Genomic DNA, 21592 nt, shown 5'->3' with positions numbered 1-21592 from the left:
TTAGGGTAGACTGCTGTAGAAAGACGTCCATGTCAAAGCTTCTAACTTTATTTCTGAAGAATCTTTTTCCACTAAGAAATTTGTGTGGAAATGCTTGAGAAGCTTCCCAAGCAGTACATGCCTTTGCTTTAAAACACTGACAATTATCTTCAGGTGAATTAAATAATCTTAAACCTCACCCACAGTCTGTCAGTACAATGCTGTACCAGTGCCACACCAGTCTCTAGCTGCTCACATGCCTGTAGCAGAGTACACTGCCATATTATGGAGCATTAAAATCACATGCACTCCACCAGAACTCATAAAGAAATTTATAAAGAATGCAACACTTAATGGCTGCTGGCATTTTGATGTGCTCTAAGTAATTTTTCCTTTCCTGAAATATAAGCTAAAGCACAGCCTGCAGAGAACAGTTACTGGGACTGAGGAGCCAGGGAACAGGACAGGAATTTACTTGGCTTTTAGGGTCTCTCCATGGCCATGCCAGGCAGCCTCTTCATCCAGCTGCAGCTCTCGCAGGACACGGCTGGGTTTGTAGGCAGCGTTGATCAATAAAGTGAGAACCTACAGTGCAGGAGGGAAGAGCAGGAAACATGTGTAAGTTATTTGTACAATAAATCTGTTTTAAAGTGCCAGGGCAGAATAGGAAATTACTCCTATTCATCCAAATTATCTAGCATCAAAGCACTCATTCACAGCAGGATTACAGATACCTCCTGACAGTGCCAAAACGAACACTGAGAGCAGCCGACACTTTGGGCCTTCCCAGCCCTCAGAATTCGTCTGCAGAGTCACGAGTGTATCCAGCAATTTCCAAGTCATTGCCCTTGAATTACACATCACTAAATTAATGCCTGGGGCTGAGAACTCCCAAACTTGCATAACCTTGACTAAATCTGAGCGATTATCTTAAAGATTGTGTGTCATGTGAAGTTGTGCCAAAAAACGCTGCAGGATTTTGCTGCCTGCTTACAACAAAACCATAGTGCAGAATCCTAAACTCTCCTCTGTTTTGCCTCCATGAACTATGATAAAGTCTCTATTTTAATAAAATAATGATTTTTCGAGTACTGTAAAGTAACTTGGAAGTTGTGAATAACCTGAAGTTAGTGGGGGATAGTACAAAATGTGCACTCTAATTGTACTTTTTATGCTCACTGTGTGCTTATTCCAAATCATTCCCAACTGGGTGCATAACAACCTTGACATTACAAATTTGCAGTTTTATTGCTACTAATGCAGCAGTCCAGAAATCAAAGAAAAGTATTAAATATAATGCAAGCACCAAACTCTCTCTAGGATTCCTACAGTGAGCAAGACTCACAACTCAACTGAATACAACTGAGCATATTGGCTGAACTTTCAGTACCACTCAGCACCTCCACATCAGCAGGATTTGTGCACACTTTCTGCTTTCAGGCAATGAAGCAGAGTAAACCTTCAAGATTAAATGAAGCTGCCACAGAATTTCACATTTGCTCTTTTGCAGTTCTTTCAATAAAATACTGAAACAGGCAGAAAGGATCGGGTACTTTTCTGCATGCAAAATTGGACCTTTTTCAATAGTCTGCTTGATTCTTGACAACCAGAATCTTGTTTTACAGCATGTCTGCCAGAAAGTCTTTCTTAAGCTCTCTCCCCATTAAGATACTTGGTAGGGAAGGTAAAATTCCAGGTATGTTGAGCCAATTCTTTATATATAAAGTAATCATTTAATGACAGCTCAAGTGTGCATATCAGTTAGTTATGTCTTGGGAAATTTCCAGCCTCTCGGGTCAGATAATAACCACCTCATGATCTTTTTTGAAATTTCAGAAAAATAATTATTACATTAAAGTATCTGTAAATTTGCTGTGAAACACCTTCTGGAGAAGAAGCTCTCTGGCATTAAAGAATGGCCTCCTCCTCCCTCAGTTACATTAAGAAGCCAAACTGTAATTTCACCGGATCTATGCAAATTGTATCCAACTTATAAAGCACAGATAACTCTTTTTATTTCCCAATTACTGAATGTAGTTTGCCATTTTGACTAAGAAAATCTGTATTTCCTCTGTTTTACCATCAACAGTGCAAACCGTAAAGGAATTTTGGGATTATCTCCAGCTAATTTCTGTTAATTAAAATGGAAACATTTATTACAGCTATAAAAAGATACTAACTCCTTTGATTGTGGTAATTACAGGTTATACTGTTTTAACAGAAAATAAAATTCAGCAATAGAAGGCTGAGTGTTACTTAGATAAATGAGAGGCTTTTACTTTTATCAGCCATTCATAAAACCATTTATGATTTATACTTTATTATATGCAAAAAGACACTCCTTACTTATCATCAGCCTAAATTTCTGAATTACCCATCTGTAATTAGAGAGATACTCTGGTGTTTAAGATACTCTGCTGTTTGCAGTGTATCCATCAGCTCACCTCCTTCAGCACCAGCACACAGTTCCCAGGTCCCACGGACTGGGGCAGCTCTGCAATCCTGCCTTTGTTCAGGTAAGGCCCCGAGAAGCACCGGTGGTTGAAGTAGATCTTTGGGCAGCAGTACTTGCCGTTAATTACCACTGAGAAGTGAGAAATGAGAAAACAAACATTCAAATCACACACTGCAAATGCCCCAGGAAAGAATCTTGCAGTAGGTAACAGTTTATCTGTTGTAAAAAAAAGGAGGGGAAAAAGTCTTGAGTGACAGGGATTTGAGGTAGTTTCTGTGTCACGTTTGCAATGGCACCATTAGTTATTCCACGTTGTCAAAACATTTTTCATACTTCACACCCGTGCTTGCAAATTGTCAAGCTGCAGTAAATAAAGATGGTCATGTATCAGAAAGGAAACATTCCCTCCTGGCTAGTCTGCTGCTTCATGGTACCACACCAGTGAGAACAGCAAAGCCAAAACAATCCCAACTTTTTGGTAGCAGAAGCTGTTCCTACACAGCGATTACAGATAAATTTTCCAGTAAATTTTCTCTCCCCCAAACTTCTGCCACCAGAGAAACTGGCAGTTATTCTCCACTGTTTATCCTAAACTGCAGCATCACATTGTTTTGCATTTTTAAATCCTTTTCCTTTGATTAGCAAACAAAAGATTCAGCAACTGATAAACTGACCTTTGATGAAGTGACATCAAGCTCTCAATCTATTTAATGGTTCAGCATCGCTCAAAATTCAAGTATCAATATATATTGCAATACACTTATGTACAAAACCAATATTGTTTTATCCGCCAGTGTTCTAGTTTTTCTTGGCTGAGCAACACTACCACTTAAAGTCTTTAAATTCAGCAGTTGAAAACTGGCAGATAAATAAATGAAGTCAAATTTACATTATGACTCTATTAAAAGCCAATTAAAATGATAAACAAGGACACATCATTTTTATCTTGCTTTCAGTGAAGCTTCAGATGTGCACTTCACTGTACAGAAAACAGCGGAGGAGGAGGCACTGTGTTGCCAAATGGATGGATCTGTGTGACTTTCACCAGCAGATGTACTTATTCATCACATTCCTTCTTGCAACAGTTGAGAAAATTATTAGATTTTGCCATCTGGCACACAAAGCAGTTTGCTGTTTGAATTGGTTTTGTTTATCACCATGATGAAGTTAACAAAAAAAGCCCAGAGAGATCTGCTTCCCAAAGCCAGAATTCAACAACTCTGAGCACAGATACAGCACACCTGCTTCTCCTACATTATCAAATTGAACAGGTGACAACAGAAGGTCACCTGCACGGTCACAGTGCACATTCAGCTTCACAGATCCTCTGCTGGAGGGGCAATGTTCTGGTGTAAGAATCTGATTTCTAGGCTTAACGCACATACAAAATGCAGAACACAACTAACTGTAGGTTTTTGTTTGTTTCATTATTTTTGAAGTTCAACAAATCATCAAGGGACAAAAATCTCCGAACCCTTTCCTCCTCTTCCCTCTCCTAACAGGACTGAGCAGGTGAACTCTTACAGGATATTGCCTTTGTTAGCCTGACCTCTGTGATCAATACCTGAGTCAGAAGAGTTCAGTTCCTGGTTCTTTAGTCCATCATGAACTGTCCTTGAAGATAAAATTCTGAAATTGAAAGACAGAGGTTAGGAAAACAGACAGATAGTCATGACAGTCACCTCTCTGTTACTAAAACACCACAACACTTTTTTTCCTCAGCTCCAGCCTTATTAACCTGCTTTTTATACCTCCCCTGTTTTACAATAACATACAGAAACTACCAAATTCCATTTGGAAAGGACTTCTGTCCTGCTACAGCCAGCAGCAATCCTTCCTTGCTTGAAGTCCATGGGCCACCATGGTGACAGACACCTCCCAAAGCTACCCACAGGAGTTTGCATCCCCTGACTCCTCCTAACTTCACATTTCACAGCACAAGGCAGAGTACCCTCACCTTATAAAGTCTGAAAAAGCTGGGTTTGAAACAAAATACAACCAAAATGACTTCAGTATTCTGGTAAGGATCCCGACTGCAAAACATGGGGGAACAGTCTGCTCAGTATTTTAGGAGCAATGCAAACACTGGCAGGACTACTGACAGCTCTGGTGTTTGTAAAGCTGTAAGAGTCAATAAAGCCAACTGTGAGCATTCCATGGAGCATTTCTTAGCAGGCTCATGAGACTGAGCTCCAAGTGCATGACACAGTTTCTAGACTCATTGTAGATATTAGCAGAACTCTTCTTTCTGCCTGCTTTGGGCCAAATTTAATCTGGGAAGGAACAATTACAAAAAACCAAATTCCAGGCTATCTCCTCTTACTGTAGTGCAAAAGGTCTTTTTGAACATCAGCAGAATCTACCAGCATTAACACAAATGGACCGTGGAATCTCTCAACCCTCAGTACAGCACTTTTACAAATCTACATCTTCCCTAACACAGCATATTTTCCAGTTGAAGAATAAAGAGAAAAAACTCAACAAAAACCAATAGCAAATAACCTGTTACTTACTGTTTCTCTGGTTGAACTACTGCAATTTTTTTCTGCTTATTTACTAAAAGAAAAAAAAAAGAGCAAAATATGAGAGGCAATCAAATGAAGCATCTAGAATTTTTTATATATATATATATATATATATTTATATATGTATAGTGGACTCATTTCTTTAAGTTATAGAGCAAAAAGGATCTATGTTCCCATCACTGCAATGTCAGACAACTGACCTAGCTGCATGAGAGGTACACTGGCCCAAGTAATTTGAAGAGAACCAGAAGGTTTACTTTAACTTCCATTAAAAATTCTTTAAATGAACCATGCATATGCTCAGTTCTCAGTTTTCTATGAAATTTAACCTTCTGTGCCTCCTTATTTGCATCAGAGCCTCTAAACCACCTGTACTACCAGCCAAAAAAGGAATGAAATGCTTTCTTTTTCAGCACCCAAAGGTTATGTTCTTTGGCCCAACGTGTCACTTTACTGGCACAGTAACTTCAGCACTTTAACTTTGAAATGGAATGAAATCAGCTGGTTAGAAACACCAGTGACTTCAGCCAATTGCTATGCAGGAAATCACTGTTGCAACCAAATAATTTAGGTGGTAGGTCCACTTGCTAATTCTGGCTTTCACAACCAGGTAGTAAAACAAGGTAATGCAACATTATACCTCTTCAGCAATTCATGCTTTGGCCCCAACAAATTTCTGGATTTTTTTTTCAAATCATCTTTTATCTAATTAGGATCTCCCCCTCTTCTTCCTCATCTGCCCTTGGCAGTGCAAGCAGATTAATTTCTCTTGCTTTGACTTGCAGAAAATGACAGCTCATTTCAATATAAAAATTTTCTTATTAATGAACACTGAAGAAATTCTTCAGTTTCTCCAACCCCCATGAAACTTTAATAAACATGCCTCACTAACCAGTTGAGAGAAGACGCTTATTCTACCTACTAGTGTAGTTAAAAAGGTAGGGTTTACTCTTCAGCATTTTGTCATTAGGGATCATCACCACCTGGCCCATTGAGAAAATCAGTTTCCTTTATTTTGACTCCAAATGTGCACACAATCCACACTGCTTTGTTGTGGCATTAACTTGACTTTGCACAAGTGCACATGTAAAATCAGTATCAGAGTCAGACACAGGGCAAGAACAGCTCAGACAGAAGAAAATGCAGAGCATGGGGGGTGTTCATACACAGACAGGATTTCTTTGTTAGGCCAATGGATTGTCCCCACAGTGTGCAGGGGCCTCAAGCCAACACTGTGGGTTTGAAGTTGTAGGGCTTTCAACTGGCCCCAATGGTCAGGGGAACAGTTGTGCAACACACAGATTCTCTGTGCATGATGAATGTTTCCAAACTCAGCAATGCCAGCAGTAATTCTGCAGCAATTTGCTCTGGCAGGTCTCACCAGCTCTACCCCACCACTGCAAACAGAAGAGAACTGGTACCTATTGCTTTGCGAGGAGGCCTGAGCTGATATCCATTCGTCTCACACCAACCCACTGGAAATATATTCATTGATTCCACACTCACTATACACTCAGGGACAGGTTTCTTGGAGCCTGTTCAGAAAAGGAAAAATTGAAACAAGTCATAAAATCTCTAATTTGGTTAACACTTGCTGCATGTTTGTTAGTGAAGCTGCTTTGATTTATGGTGCATCTGGAACACAATAACAATCATTTATTCATCCTCTTTTACTGACCAGATTCTTTCCTGACCTCATTTACTTCCTCCTACAGGCTGGAGATGGGAATTTTCCTTCTGCAGTTTAGCAGAGATGCACAGTGCATAGCAAGTGCATGCTGATGTACTTCCAATCAAGAAATGGGATTATAATGGAGAACAGCTGACACAGGCTTACTCTATCTTAATGAAGAAACTTTCCTTCCTAGGTCTGGCCAAGGTTTGCTCAGAATGCAACTCACTCATCTGTGAAACTGTCACAAGGCCCCTGCTTTCCACAAGGCCCTGCTCAGCACTTTGCATGGTGCATGAGCCCAGCCCTGACACTGCAATGCACAAATGCCATTTTTGGCTTAAATGAGCAGTGCCAGCCAAGGCAAACTGAAAACAGACAATGCAAGTGGGTTCTGACTATGATTTCATTGAGGAAACTGTGCCTTGCTGCCCATATTCTGCACACAGTGAGTTTGCTCCAAATACTCCTCAGGGGATGGCACTACAAGCAAGTGTAGTGATGGGCAAGCACTCCTCTCTCCCCCCAAACCAGCTTACCCTCCAGCTGAAGCCAGAGGTATGAATCTTTTAACTTGGTGACTGTAGCAATGCAAACTTCTTCAGGATCAACTGGGTTCACAGCCTCGAGTTTCATGTTCTCTTTAAATCCATGGTCAGAAGTTAACTAGGAAAAAGCCAGAATACTTTAGGTAAGACACCAGCTGTGTACCCAGGACAGGATATGATATCCATGAACAGGAGCAACACAAAGCCCTCAGAGTCTGAATAACACAGAAAGATACTCAACACAGACAGAGGAGATTTCAGATAATTAGCACATTGTAAACAAGTAAGATATATCAGGAACTACAACGAATTTAAGTTAAAAAAGGCTCTACAGACAGACCTAGCAAATAACGTATTTGTCCTCAAAAAATAAGGATGCTCAGGCTCACTGGAAGGATTGAGTGCATTCTCAGCAATCAGAAATTCTCTGCTGCTTGCCGCCTGAGTGATAAGTCTGACAAATAGTCTGACCAGGTTCTCTATTCTATCATGTTAACTTGGAAATCCACTTTACGTATGCAAATAACATTCCTGCCTCATCTGAGCTCTGGCAAGCAGAATAGGAAGCTTTTTTTTCATTTTACATTTTTTGGATAAGTAGGGTCTTACTTTATTCACCAATATAGTTTGCATTTATATATATTAAAAAAATCCCTAAAACATAAGAATAGGTATTTATCCAGCTCTGGAGCTCTTGAATTAAAGATAAGAAGTACCAGCCAGACAGAGGACTCTTCTTCCCAGAGCCACTCTGCAATGTAATTACAGGATCAATACATTATGAATTCTGGAACTAGCCTACAGTGATCAACTCTTCTCAGAAAGGGATAATAAATTCAGTGACCTGTTCTAAGATGCTATAGTTTACAAGACAGAACAAGGGCAACAAGAATTCATAGCCAGCAACACTCTCTTCAAAAACTGGTAATTATTCATTCTAATTTCTCCCCCTAAGCACTGCAATAGCCCAGGTATGGTAAATGGAACTGGAAGGCAGGTGTTAATAGTATCCTTTCCTGCTTGACAAGGTATTGTGCTTTGGGGGACAGCAATACTGCCACTGAACCAACAAAAGCCCAAAATCTTGCACGTCCTTCAGGCACTGCTTAATGTAAAATGATTATTTGGTACTAATCTAAGATGACTTTGTATTGATTAATACAATAGAATTAATTTTTCAAGCTGAAAGGATGGAAGATTGAAAGAGTACCCTTAGTAAATGAAAATAAGGTCTATTAAAAGGCCCTGTTTCCACAGTTACAGGAGTGACAATGACTGATACTGTTCTATGTGTCTTCCACGGACTCTTACACATCTCAATTTCACAAAACAAACATTTATTTTCAGTCTGCTTTATCATAACTGAAACATTTGGTCCACTGCTTCCCTATCTAGGAAGCTGGCATGCAACTATTTCAGTTGACTCTCATTTATACTGTCTTATCTCTTCTGCCTCCTGAGTTATCACAGGTAAGGTGTTAAGGTGTTCAAATGTGTCCAGAGGAGGGCAACAAAGCTGGTGAAAGGCCTGGAAGGAATGCCTTATGAGGAACAGCTCAGGACTCTGGGTTTGTCCAGTTTGGAGAAAAGGAGGATGAGGAGAGACCTCATTGCTCCCTGCAGCTCCCAGAGGAGGGGACGTGCAGAGGGAGGTGCTGATCTCCAGGGACAGGATGTGTGGGAAAGCTTCCAAGGGCAGGTTCAGACTGGACACTGGGCAGCACCTCCTTACTGAGAGGGTGGTCAAACACTGAACAGGCTTCCCAGAGAGGGGCTCAAAGCTCCATCCCTGTCAGTGTTTGGACAACATCGTTAACAACACATTTTAATTTTTGCTTAGCCCGGAAGAGGGTCAGTCATTGGATGGGATAATTGATCACTGCAGGTCTCTTCCAGCTCAAATATTCTATTCTACTTGGAAAAGCAATTAAAGTAAGAAACAAAAAAGGTTCCTGTCCCTGGAATCAGGGTGTCACTGAGGCAGCAGAGAAGATTTCCAGCAGGAGAGCCTTACCAAAGGGAAGCAGCTCTGGGGAGCTGCCTCGGCCCCGCACTGTTTGAGGTAGTCAGCCCAGTCAAAGTCCTGCCCAGGGTAACCTAGGACAGCAAAGAGCCAAGGGTTAGAGTTCAACAGCTGAGACTCATTTCAAACCCACCTGACACACAGAGATTGAGATCTGTTTGGGTCACTCAAGTTTGTGAGCTGACTTAGGGCTTCAGGGAGCCATGTGAGGTCAGACCACTCCAACCTGAATCATGAATCTGCCAAGCAGACAAGGGCAGCAACTGAAACATGGGAAAGTAGTTTCACCCCTAACAGTTTCACCCATCTTAAACAGTTTCACAAAGTACAGATGAAATTCAGGAACAATTTCTGCAACTGCTGTTGTGTCAGTTCTGAAACTAATTTTTTAAAACAGAGCACTCAAAACGTGCACAATATCAACACGCTGCTCTCTCAAAGACATGTTAAACACTAAGTCATTAAAGAGAGCAGAAGGATGTGCCAAGAGCCTCATCAAGTCTGATAACAGCTGTAGATCTGCACATTCTGAAGGGAAGTGTCTTAACAAGGAGTCCATCAGGAGACAGGGAATCCTTCCAAGAAAAATTATATTCTTCTTAAGGGAAATACTTGGCTTCCCTGTGATCTAACAAAAAGCAAATAAATGAAGGGAATGGGGCCCAAAAGTGTGCTGCCATGTCAGTTTGAGGCTGGCAGTAAATTAGCAAGGACACAAGTGCTGCACTTATTCCACTCCCCTTAAAGTGACACCTGTGACAACAGTTTAAGAAATCAAACAAAATTTTAAACCCAGTGTATGAATATAGCATTAACATGACCATCTGAAATGGTACAGAGCGAAAGTTTCCCCCTGAGCCTCCTTTTCTCAAGGCATCCACTGCTCCCTCAGCTGCCCCTCACAGGACTTGGGTTCCAGCCCCTTTCCCAGTTCCATTCCCCTCCCTGGACATGCTCCAGTCCCTCAATGTCTGTCTTGTAGTGAGAGGCCCAAAACTGAAGCTACGGTTTGAGGAGTGACCTCACCAGTCCAACCTAACTTATTCTGTGACTTCTCTTCAGAAAGGGCTGAACCACAGAAAGACTTAATTATTCATTTTTCAGTTTTACCCGTGCCAGTAGGGCTCTTGAGACCTCACACAATTCAGAATGACCACCATGTGCAGGGAGATAAGAACAGAAACTTAAAATATTTGTCAGCTCCAGTCACATGCCTATAAAGGGAGATTTCACTTTATACATGCAAAATTCTAGGAAATGCTGGTCAGGCAGAGCCACTTTTCATACCTTATCCAAGCAAAAGCAGGAGACAAACATCCTACAGTCTCTGCTCCTCTGATGTAAGGAGCAGCTAAAACAAAACACTGAATTGTGAGGTGGCAAGTAAGAGAGCAGAGGACCAGGTTTTACAGTACCACTGACATTTCTAGTTTGAGAAAATGAATAAATATTTCAGCAGTGCAGGAACACTACCCTGTTCCCTTGTGTCTTGAAGCAATGTTTCAACAATCTGCAACAGTGCCTGATAGGCCATTGGTCAAAAAAATAGTTCATTAACTTCTGAGCGATAAGATAGCCGAAAAATATTATAAAATGTTGGATAACAATGTTCCATTCTGACCAGAAGCAAAAATCTAATGCAAATTACTACAGGCTTCTGATAGTATATTAATAAGTCTGAAATCAACATTTCTTTCAGGCCTGGAACACTCACTCCATCCATTCCAGTGTTCAGGTTGTTATGCATGACATCCTCAGCCTCTCTCATCCTCCCAAATCCATGCTCGTGCCTGGGAAACATCAGTTCCCCAAACTCAAACCTCCTGATTTTCAGAGCTGGATTGTCACATTCACATTTTCTGAAAAATCCCTTAGCCCAGGATTTTTCTCCTGGGAAGCTGAGAAGCCTCAGAGAAAAAGGAAAACAATAATTATCTGATTTGCTTCTCCTGTGTTTTGCTCCTTTGGAATGTGGTTGGAGATTGTTTACCAATAGGTGATTGTTTCATTGTTTTCTGGTGTGAGTTGTTTTGTCTCATTGGCCAATCAGTGCCAAGCTGTGTCAGGACTTTGGACAGAGTCACAAGTTTTCATTATTAAATTTTTAGCATTCTGTAAGTATCCTTTCTGTATTCTTTAGGACCGTATTGTTTAGTATTCTTTAATATAATATAGCATCATAAAATAATAAATGAGCCTTCTGAGAACACAGAGTCAGATTCATCATTCCTTCCCTCATCTGGGGGCAACACAAACACAACACTGCATCTTTCCTGTGCTGCTCTGTCCATTGCTTTGCCAGGTGCTGTGCTGAGCAGAGGTGAGCAGGAGGAGGCTGCACAGACATACCTGGAGGGGGGCTGAGGTGCAGCCCGTTCTTCAGGCTCCACTGCACCGGGAAGATGCCGGCGCTGTTGAGGTGACAAACGTAGCGCTGGCTGCTCGCGCGCTCCGCTCGCAAGTCATCAATTTCTATCATGAAATATTTGTCATTGTACACCTGCAGTCAGCCAAAAGAGAACCATGGGCTTTTGTGAGATGCAGATTCTGATAACTTTATTAAACAGCAGCATTGCCTGATGGAAACCCTTTACCTTGAAATACTGGGAGGGTTACGAAAAAAAAAATAAACTAAAAGAATTTTTGGGATTCATAAACCAGCGGACTCATCTGTGTTATCCAGAAACTTAACAAATATAAATAATAAAGCTTTATGTCTGAGCACTTAAAAGATAAGGTGACCTAGTGCTTTAGGGAATTTTCTTATGAAAAATGCATAGAAATTAGCATCTGTGGTCTTCCTACTATTCTATAACAAACTGCTTACTTCAACAAGGCTGAACTGCATCCTGGGATGGACTGTCACAAATAAAACCACTACACTCCTGAAGCAAATAGAAGCAGGACAAGCAAATAGCAAGAAAAGGAGCACATGATCATGTTGGAGAGTTTTCATTTCAACTTTGAAACCCCTTGTTTGGAAATCAGGCCATCTAAATGCCATGTGTACACAGTAATGACATAACCTTCACAAAATCAAAACCCCAAAAAACCATCTCCAGGTGGATACTCAGATTGTGAGGGTATATACCCAATTTTAAAAATCTGGGTTTGACAATTTTCATCATTTGATATTTTGAGCTTGTATCTTTATGGAACTTTTCCCATCCATTGAAATCCAGTGGCTTCACCACCAGCAGTTGTTTGATCAGGCAGCCTGTCCCCTGAGGGAGATGTACAAAACACATTTGGAAACTAGCTCAAGATTTTAAGATAACCAGTTAATGAGAATTCCCTGAGCATTTAGGAACAGAAGTAACAGTAGAACTGAATCTCAGCAGGACTGGTTTAAGAACTCTGGTACCTTGAGAACTGTAGCAGGAGAGATAACAAAGGGAGCCATTGGGTCCACAGCTTCCAGCTTCATGCCTTCAGAGAACGAGTGCACTCCAATCACAGGTTTATCCTGGAAAATGATGTGTTGCTCTGATTACCTGCCCCCCTCCATCAAAAAAGAGACATACCTCACATATATTAACTGAAGAGGATGAGTTTTTAAGGAGTTTTTATCAGTTCATTCCAAGAAATCAACATGTCTCAGTACCAGCAACTTCTCTGAACGAAAAGGCCAACAATGCCCCCTGAGACTGACAGTTTTTGATGAGTTTTAGGGAACTGAGTCCCTGTGACTTCTTCCTCTGCCACTCTCCACACAGCAAGCAAGATTTGATAATAAGAGTGGTCTCCTAAGTCAATAGAAATGTTTGGAGGTTTTTCCCTGTAACCCTTAGCACTCCTCATGAACTACACTAAATGAGAACTATACAGGCCTCCATTTCCAGTCTAACAGACACCTGCAGAAAAGGGCTCCTGCTCCAGAATTATCCATCTCTGTACATCACCCAACAAATTCAAGAGCAACAGCACGTCTACTTCTACTTATAGGTCCAAACAAAGCTGAGAAAAATGGACTAAGAACCTGACTAAAACATGTGAACCAGGACAACTAATGACTCACATAACTGTGATGGGTGCACTGTCTAACTAACTTACCGAGAATTGATACCAGTATGATTATTTTCCCTTATAATCACATTTTTAAACCAGAGAGAGAGCGAGGGAATAAATTTTAGAAACCAACAAAACAAAACAAGGAAAGAATTTTGGGTGGCTGACTTCCCTGAATCATTGGTCAGGAATATAGCATTTCCATAGTATCATCCACAGCATTAAACTACCTTAAAAAGATCTGTAGGAACAGATGACTCCTCTTCCTCCTCTTTCACCTTCTTCAGGATCTCTTGCCAATCTGCTTCACTCCTCAAGGACGTAGTCATCTTTCTTCTTCTTTTCTCTCAGACCACACAGCAATAAAGTTTGATTTGTGCCCCTCTAAACTGCCAAATTCTTTATCCCAAGGTTTCCCCTCATCAGGAAACATGTTACATCACTAGCAAGCTCACAAGCCATCCCTTTGTGTTTCTGCCACTTTTTGCCCCCCTTCTCTGATGATCTGCCCTGACATGGACATGCCTGAAAGATGTGTCCACCTCTGCCTCTGTTTCCACGCACTTGTTCCTTCTTTTAAGATTTTCATATTTTTAAATGGCAATTAAATCAGTCCAGTAGGCTTGAGGGTCTCAACTGGAAAAGCTCCTGCTGAGCAGTATTCCAAAACCATAAGGGGCTTTTTACACCCCAGGAAAACAAACATGCCAAAATTAACCAAAGTCATGAAGGCAATCCCTTCCTCACTTCTTTCCTTTGCATACACAGGAGGAAAGTTTTGACAGGCAAAAGCATTTAGAATAAGTGGGTGAAAAGTCTTGTAGGACTATTTGTGTCTTCACCTACATTTTATTAGGTACAGGACTTGTCAGATCACACAGATTATGAGAGCACCACATGCACCCAGAAGGACAACTCAGAACACTAAAGCAGCAGCCTCTACCCTCTGATCACCACATACAAGATCTGTGTTTTCAGGTACCTGAAGGTGGTTGCAGGCTGTATCCATGCTGAGCTGCCCAACCCACTTGGTGCAGGAAAGGGTCCAAATAGAAGAGCCACTGGTCAAATTTGTCCAAATCCTCCAGGCCCTCATAGCGCAGCTTGAGCCTCCCACCAACGTTTTCCACCACGGTGACGATCCAGGCTTCCAGGGAGTCCCGGGTGTTCTGCAGCTCCAGGCGGGAGCCAGGCGCGATGAGATCCAGTGGATTTTTCCCTCTGTGAAGCTACAGAAAGAATACTAATTATTCTGTACAACAGAACAAAACAAATGCCACACTTCCACCTCCTTACACACATTCTGTCTGCATAAATAAAGTATGAGCACAGAAGCACAGAAATCCATGTCCCTTCCTAACACAAGCCAGAAGTGACAATGTTCAGAATCGCTGGTGTTTGTGTCAGAGCTTCTGCACTGCCTGTAGATCCAGTCACACAATTCACTGAAGTCCTCATTACCATTTGCAGAGACATTATCATTTATATATTCCAGGTTTGAAGGAAACACGAATAACCTCTTTCTAAAACTGAGTCATCCAGCATACAAAGATGACTAGACAGAAACATACAGACAGAGCTGTTAGCTGTAATGAAGGTGTCAAAGACATTTTCCAAAAACCATTATGTTCTGTGCTTTACAACCAGACACTGATATAAGGTGCAGATACTGTTTCAAGTGCAGAGCAGGGGATAAAAAAATTGGTTCTTCACTTGCAAAGATGTAATTAAGTGAAACATTAGTAAAAAATTCCCAAACAAAACAATTCAAAGTGAAAAGAGTTAATTGAGAAAGGAGACAACATGAAAGCCAGATAAATAAAGCATTATTTTCTTAGAGCTGTATGGTGGAGGAACAGAACAGGAAGAAGACTGAAACCATAGGGAATTGAAAAAAGTCTTTTGCCAGAATTAATGAACAACCCAAACCTGCAGCAACAGATATGTTTCAGGACAACACTATAAAAATTAAATACTGTAAATAGGAAACACTACAGAGTGGAACTCTAGGGTCAACAGCATATTACAATGCTCCTTAAACTTAAAAAGGGAATTGAACTGACAGTTCAAATAAGGTCCCCCTAATGATGAAGGGCAAAGCCAAGACAAAACCCAGTGTGCAGCCCCTTGCAGCACTTACCCCCTCCAGCAGGTTAGCAGGGGCACTGCAGGCCCCCTTCAGCACCCGCTGAAGGAACTCCTCCTGGTCAGGTATCTTGTCCTTGATACCTAAGCAAACAGTGAAAGAGAAAGACTGTGATTTTTCCTGCCAGATAAAGATTATTCAGACACAAGATGTTACCACAACCTTGTATTGCCTAATTCAAGAGAATCTGCCACACACTGATAGCAACTTAAAGAAACAAAACAAAATAAAACTTAAAGGAAATGTCTAAGCAGTAGATTTTGGTGGTGATGATTAAGATAACCACAAGCCTCTGTCATGGGATTTCAGGAATGCACAGCAGATAACCTCAGATTGTCCCCACAGCAACAGCGCCTGCACACCACAGCACCCACACAGGCTGCCTGCCCGGCTGACACAGGACAACAGCACCTCTTGGTGTGCTCCCTGTGTCTGCACACAGAGCTGGTACCTTCAGGCACTTTGAGAATCTTCTTGTTCTGCTGACACCAGCCGATGGGGTGCAGGTCAGCAGTCAGGATGTCACACCAGAAGTCAGCCTTGCGGTCCTCGCCGTAGCCGTCGTAGCGCAGCAGCAGCAGCTGCCCACACGTGGTGATGATGGTGGCAACCCAGTAGGTGTTCTGGTCAGACTTGACAGCGACTTCCAGCTTCATGCCAGGGGCAAAACCATTCTGTAAACTTGTATCCACCTGAAGAGGAAGAAGATCATCACATCTGAGCACCTCTCAGAAAGATTGCTGAATAACAGAGGGAACAATTTAGACAAGTTAATTAACCAAAAGACTCAAGCCAAATGCCACCCAGCCTCTTCAGAGAAACAGCTTTACCACATTATGGGACTCAAACTGCAATGCACACAGAAACATCATTAATGAAATCTTCTTTGCATTTCAGAGTATCTTTCCAAGCTTAAAGCAATACTGTGCCATTCATTTTCTGCCCTGGACAATACCTTTCCCATCAGTGAAAGACTTTCCCCCTCACAGCCTCAGCACCATCACTTTGACTCATGTTAAATTGTGTCATTGAAGGTCTTCGGACAAAAAGCCCATTTAAAGCACATACTTGTGCCCTAGGTAACACTATCTGTCTCTTCCACCATGCTCATCTAAGAAGTCACAAACCTGCACAAAGGGCAGAATAAGGATTTTTAACCTCTCTATGCAAGAACCTAAAAAATCCTATATGCAGCGCTGTTACATAAATTGCATGGAACATAATGAGTCTGTATTCTTCATGCTTTGACAACAATAAAGCACCAGACACTGGGAGTGCTGTTTTTATGTAGGTGTGCTGTGTGCAGGTGACCAATCTGACTGCACAGGACTGAGACACTGAAACAGGAGACTAAAAAGAGAAGGCAACACCTTAAGTTTCTCATATCCCTAATTTTTCCCAAATCCCAAAACAATCCCAAAAGAGCAGAGGGACCCTGTTCTGTTCTCTCTATAGAATGTTCTGATTACACTTAATTCCAGGACCTCAGTCCTAAATAAAACTCTGACATGACCATTCCCCATTCTCAGTTGGTTGTACCTCATGTTTTCTTTCTTTGTTAAGAGACCCCTCTTTCCTCTTTGAACCTACTGAAAGAAAGGCTTTCAGCATGATGCAGATGGAGCAGATATTTTCTGGGGTATTTATTCCCAGTTCTGTGCTGACAGTTCAGAAACTGCCATAGCTATTATAGTCTCATCAGCCAGCACATACTGGTTTGCTAAAAATAAAACTAAGAGAACTACACCAGAAAGAAAAGCATATGCCTGTGTTAACTGTTCATATCCTTCGGGTTAATACCCTTCACTTAGAGAAATCTCTTCTTAAAAACCTAATCAGCAGGACCCAATACCTGCAGGCATTTTGAAGTGGTATTATAGAGGGTGTCTCTTCAAAAAGACAGTTGTCTTGCTGAAGAGACAAAAAACCTTCATGTTCCGACTCCTGAGAGAAAAGCCTCGAGCTCAGCGCAGCATTTGAAGAATTGGGAAATCTGTGCTGCTCCCTTTAGCCGAGCTTTCAGCACAGCCTCCCGGCAGGCAGAGCAGGTTCCAGCAGAACCAGGAGCAGCAGGAGGAGCGCTCCCCGCAGCCGGAGCCTTTGCACACAAAGCAAAGGAGCTCCGCACACGGAGCGCTGCCCGCGCCCTCTCCCGGCAGCGCCGCCGGGCTGGGGGAGCGCCAAAAACTCCTCCAAGGAGCCTCCCGGGCCAGCCAGGGTAGGATGGGCATCCTCCAGAGCATCTCTGCTGGAGCAGCCAGTCCGACAGGGCGGCTGAGTGGGCCAGGAGCTGTGACTCCAACCCCCTCATCCCTTCCCATCGGGAGCTGCCCCCAGGCTGTGCCATGGCACAAGGCAGAGCCAGGGATGCAGCTCAGTTTGGGGGAGATGATGATAAGGAACAGATAAAAAGGAATAAGAGCATGCAAGAACACAGCAAATAAATGTGTTCAGATGATGTTGAAGACCAACTTGTTTTTCATGGTCACACATGTGTTGTGAAGGGCAGAAAGGAATTTACAAAGAGCATTTGATTCTAGAGGAAGGGTATTTAGACCTGGGGGGATAACAACACTGGCATTTATTACAGCTCATTACAGTTCTTTTTCCTGCTACGTTTTATGCCAAACAGTCACTTTGATCTTGATATTGTTTAATTTTTAAAATGCTAACAAATTAAACATTAGAACACACTTAATTTGAGAAGTAGCTTAAATTCTCCAGTGTTCTTACTCATAGCAAGGCAAAACTCTCAGAATTAATATAAGCCTACAAACTTAAAAAGTCACCTCTCCCATAAGCAAGTCCAGTGCTTTGCTAACAGGCTGTGGAAGCATGGATTACACTTCCTTAACCTGACCATGTATTCTCCTACAACATGAGTTAGGTATTTCTCACCCACAACTCACAATGGGAGCTCACTACTTCAGTATTTAAAAAGAATCAAACTAAAACCACACAGATCCATTTAAAAATTCATTTATTTTACTTAATTTATCATACATGTTCATTTGCTCTTGTGCCAATACTATTCTTCAGCTCAGAGTTTTTCACTCTGCTTTTTGGAGAGTAAAGCTTGTTAGATTTCCTGATGGTGGATTATAAAAATATGTCATTCCTAAAGTCAAGAGACTGGGACCACAGATTTGAGCTGGAGGCAATACAATCAGCAGCACAGGCACACCAGTGCCTGCCTGCTTGCCACTGACAGCCCCTCACCTGATGCACCCTGGACTCACACTAACCCTGTCTCAGGGCTGTCACAAGGACAGGCTGTCACTCTCCACTGGGAGGCAGTGAGGCTCTCTACTCCACCTTTTCCAGCACATTACCTTCCAATGGACCACAGAAACCCCCAGCATGTGACCTTGCACTCCTGCACTTCTATTAACAGCAAGACTATGATATAAATATGCTTCTCCCTCAGCCTGTCAATTCAGTGTCAGCAATAACTCCTCAGAATTTAATGCCAAGCTTATTATAGAGAACATCAGCACTGGTCTCTGGACAAATTCTAAGGAGCTCTGGTAGAAAATGCCCAATAGTTTCATTCTGAACGTGCAGGCATCTATTTCCATGCTCACTGATGACCTCCTTGGAGAGGTCCAGGCCCCCTGACCTCTCAGGACTTTGCCCAGACCACCTCATCACCATCCTCCACCACAATGTCACCTCACCAGCAACACTGCACTGTCTTCCTCACAGGCAAGGATTAATAACAATACAAAATGTGGAGATTTTTAAAACCTAATTGTATTTTTATTAACCATGGCCACAGCCACCAGACCTCAGACTCGACACACCTGAGCTGGTGTAGGTGCAGTGAGTCTTTCAAGGTGGGTCTCCTGCTAATTAACAAAATCCAGCTACAACGTTAATTCAGTTGGCCACTGCTGTAAAGCTGGCATTACAATTAGTTATATAGTGTCCAAGTTATGATAGCAGGCCTCTTTAACAGAGATCCATAGAGGTAAGCCACACCAGAGGAGACAGACCATTCCCTGTATTACTGCAAAATGCCATTGCTCTGGTTCCATGCTGTGCCCTCAGTGTGAGCTGCATGGACACCACCACTCTAAGCTGGCTCTAGCTGCAGCGTCAGTACACCCAGGAAAAATAAAACAAGCACAGTCCCCTTCCCTTCAGAAATGAGATACCTGAATTTTCACTTTGAACAAAAACCTTACAATTACATCCCAGTGTTCTCACAGCCTCTGTGAAGTCTGTATTTTCTGTGCATCTGTACTACTAACACAACTGACATATTTTAACAGGTTATTTAATAATCTTAATTTCTCCAGGTTACCCTTGAACTCAAAATGCTTTGTGATCCTTCACAAACAGACCTCAGGCTGTTTGCCTGCTGATTTAAGTTTCCTCATACTGCAAGTCATGGTGCTGGACCCAAAAGCCTGAGCACCACAGGGTGTCTTTCAAGCATTGTGTCACACACAGTCACCAGTCTGGCAGTCTGAAAGTGCTTTAATTGTTGGAAGAGAACCAACAGGTTGGACACCAGCTCTCTACAGCTCACCTTCACTGAGAGCCCTGTACAAGAAGGCAGATTTCACATTCAGATCTCCCCCAATGGGACAGTGCTCTCCAGGACTCTACCAGCAGACATTTATGATGTCCAAGGGCAAAGACAAGGGCTTATCAAGACTTCTTCCTATTCATTAAGCCTGTGATCAACAATTATCCTAATCAGTTTTCTAACCACTACAGTCAGGTGTTTGGCAGAGCTGTTATTTTCTCCTTGCCTCCTTAAGGTCTGCCATTAAAGCCTTCTCTAAGAGCACATTTGAATTCTGATGTTCAAGAACTATTCTGCCACCAGCTTTCTAAAGCTACTCCTCCATAACAGCTGTCCAGGAGTAATCACCAAAAGAAGAGACTGGATATTTTGAGGTTCTTGAGAAAAATCAAGCTTATTTTCTGGTGCAGAAAAGACCTTAACTCCTTAGATTTCAGCACTTGTGGCTGGGGTTACCCTGTGCTATGTACAGGGACGAAGACAAGAAACAGTAATAAAATGGTTAAATTCTACATTTCTCTATAAAAACCATTATTCTAGTTAGTCTTCCAAATTTGAGAGCAGTAACTCATTCAAAGAAACCCTAAACACTTTGTGTATCAAAGAAAATGCAGGAGATGCCAAGCACACACACGCTCCCTTACTCACGTGTTTAAAAGATCCATGGGGGGCTGCAGTTGCTCCTGTGTCTTCTAGATACTCATCCCAGTTGAATTCCATTTCTTCCACACTGGAACCAGCATCTGGAAGAGAAGCCAAACACTTCTGTGGCTTTAGGCTACTACAAACCACAGCAAAACCCACTTTGATTCCAAATCACTGAGTACACAAGTGTGCAGTGAACACGTTTCAAGAAATGGACATTACTTGGCCTTTGGTTGCCTGTGAACAGCACTTATAAGCTGGACTTGGTCTGGAAAACAGTGAAATCCTGGGGATTTTGGTTTAGCACCAATTTGCTTATGATTTATGAGAGGGAAACAAAGGCAGAAGAGCTCTGTATTTGTACCAACAAATATGAGAGACTCACAACTCCAGGCACACTGGACTGTTGGTGTTTTAAATTAAAATCCACCCAGGAAAGAACAGTATCACTAGTAAGAGATTTGAAAAGAAAGTCTAAAGAAATCCTTTGAAATATGACTGTGCTCTTTTTAAAGTCAGATAGTATACATTTAGCTGTTCTAAAACACCAAAAGCAAAGAGAAGGATTCAGGGTAGTTCTAAAGAAAACAACTTGAGACATAACTGAAATAAAGTCCTTTCAACTTGGTCACTTTAAAAGCCCAGCTTGTAAGGTGTAACAGCTTCTTTAGACCAAGAAAACCTCATTATGGGATGCATTTAAAGCATAAATGTGCTAAAACCACTCAAACCACAGTTCAAAGCTCACTCAGGCTGTTAGGGAAGCAAGTACCTGTACCAAGTCACACTACAGATTAGTCAAATTCTCTATTATTATTGTCAAGCCTGTACCCCAGCCCTGGGGTCTCCCCTTCAGTTCTGGCTTGGCCCCCTTCCCTGCTGCTCTCCCATTCCTATTTTCTCCAACATGTACCCACCTTGCTAAAAAGACACCAAGCAAGCCCAGGGTGGATTTCAGGTCCCCTATTTAGTTCATTTTTCCTGCAGGAACACAGTGGGATGGCCAGTGAAGGTCCCAGCCCATGCAAGCAGCATTTTTAACCTCAACACACCAGGT

The 21592-nt window shown here is 42.0% G+C and overlaps 1 protein-coding gene across 1 annotated transcript in view; it reads right to left on the bottom strand.

The window, feature by feature from the left end:
• Positions 1-21592, bottom strand: part of SFMBT1 (Scm like with four mbt domains 1) — a 39328-nt gene that overhangs the window by 5486 nt on the left and 12250 nt on the right. The window contains 14 exon segments of the mRNA XM_031058206.1: positions 455-564; positions 2424-2563; positions 3999-4063; positions 4948-4990; positions 6381-6494; positions 7171-7297; positions 9194-9276; positions 11552-11702; positions 12567-12668; positions 13441-13543; positions 14168-14439; positions 15351-15439; positions 15808-16048; positions 20539-20633. Coding sequence (XP_030914066.1) covers positions 455-564; positions 2424-2563; positions 3999-4063; positions 4948-4990; positions 6381-6494; positions 7171-7297; positions 9194-9276; positions 11552-11702; positions 12567-12668; positions 13441-13543; positions 14168-14439; positions 15351-15439; positions 15808-16048; positions 20539-20633 — 1735 coding nt within the window.

This window comes from Geospiza fortis, unplaced genomic scaffold (assembly GCF_000277835.1).
Source record: "Geospiza fortis unplaced genomic scaffold, GeoFor_1.0 scaffold78, whole genome shotgun sequence".
Classification (NCBI taxonomy): Eukaryota; Metazoa; Chordata; class Aves; order Passeriformes; family Thraupidae; genus Geospiza; species Geospiza fortis.
Note: the sequence above shows the minus strand (reverse complement) of the source record. Positions and strands in the feature narration are given on the sequence as shown.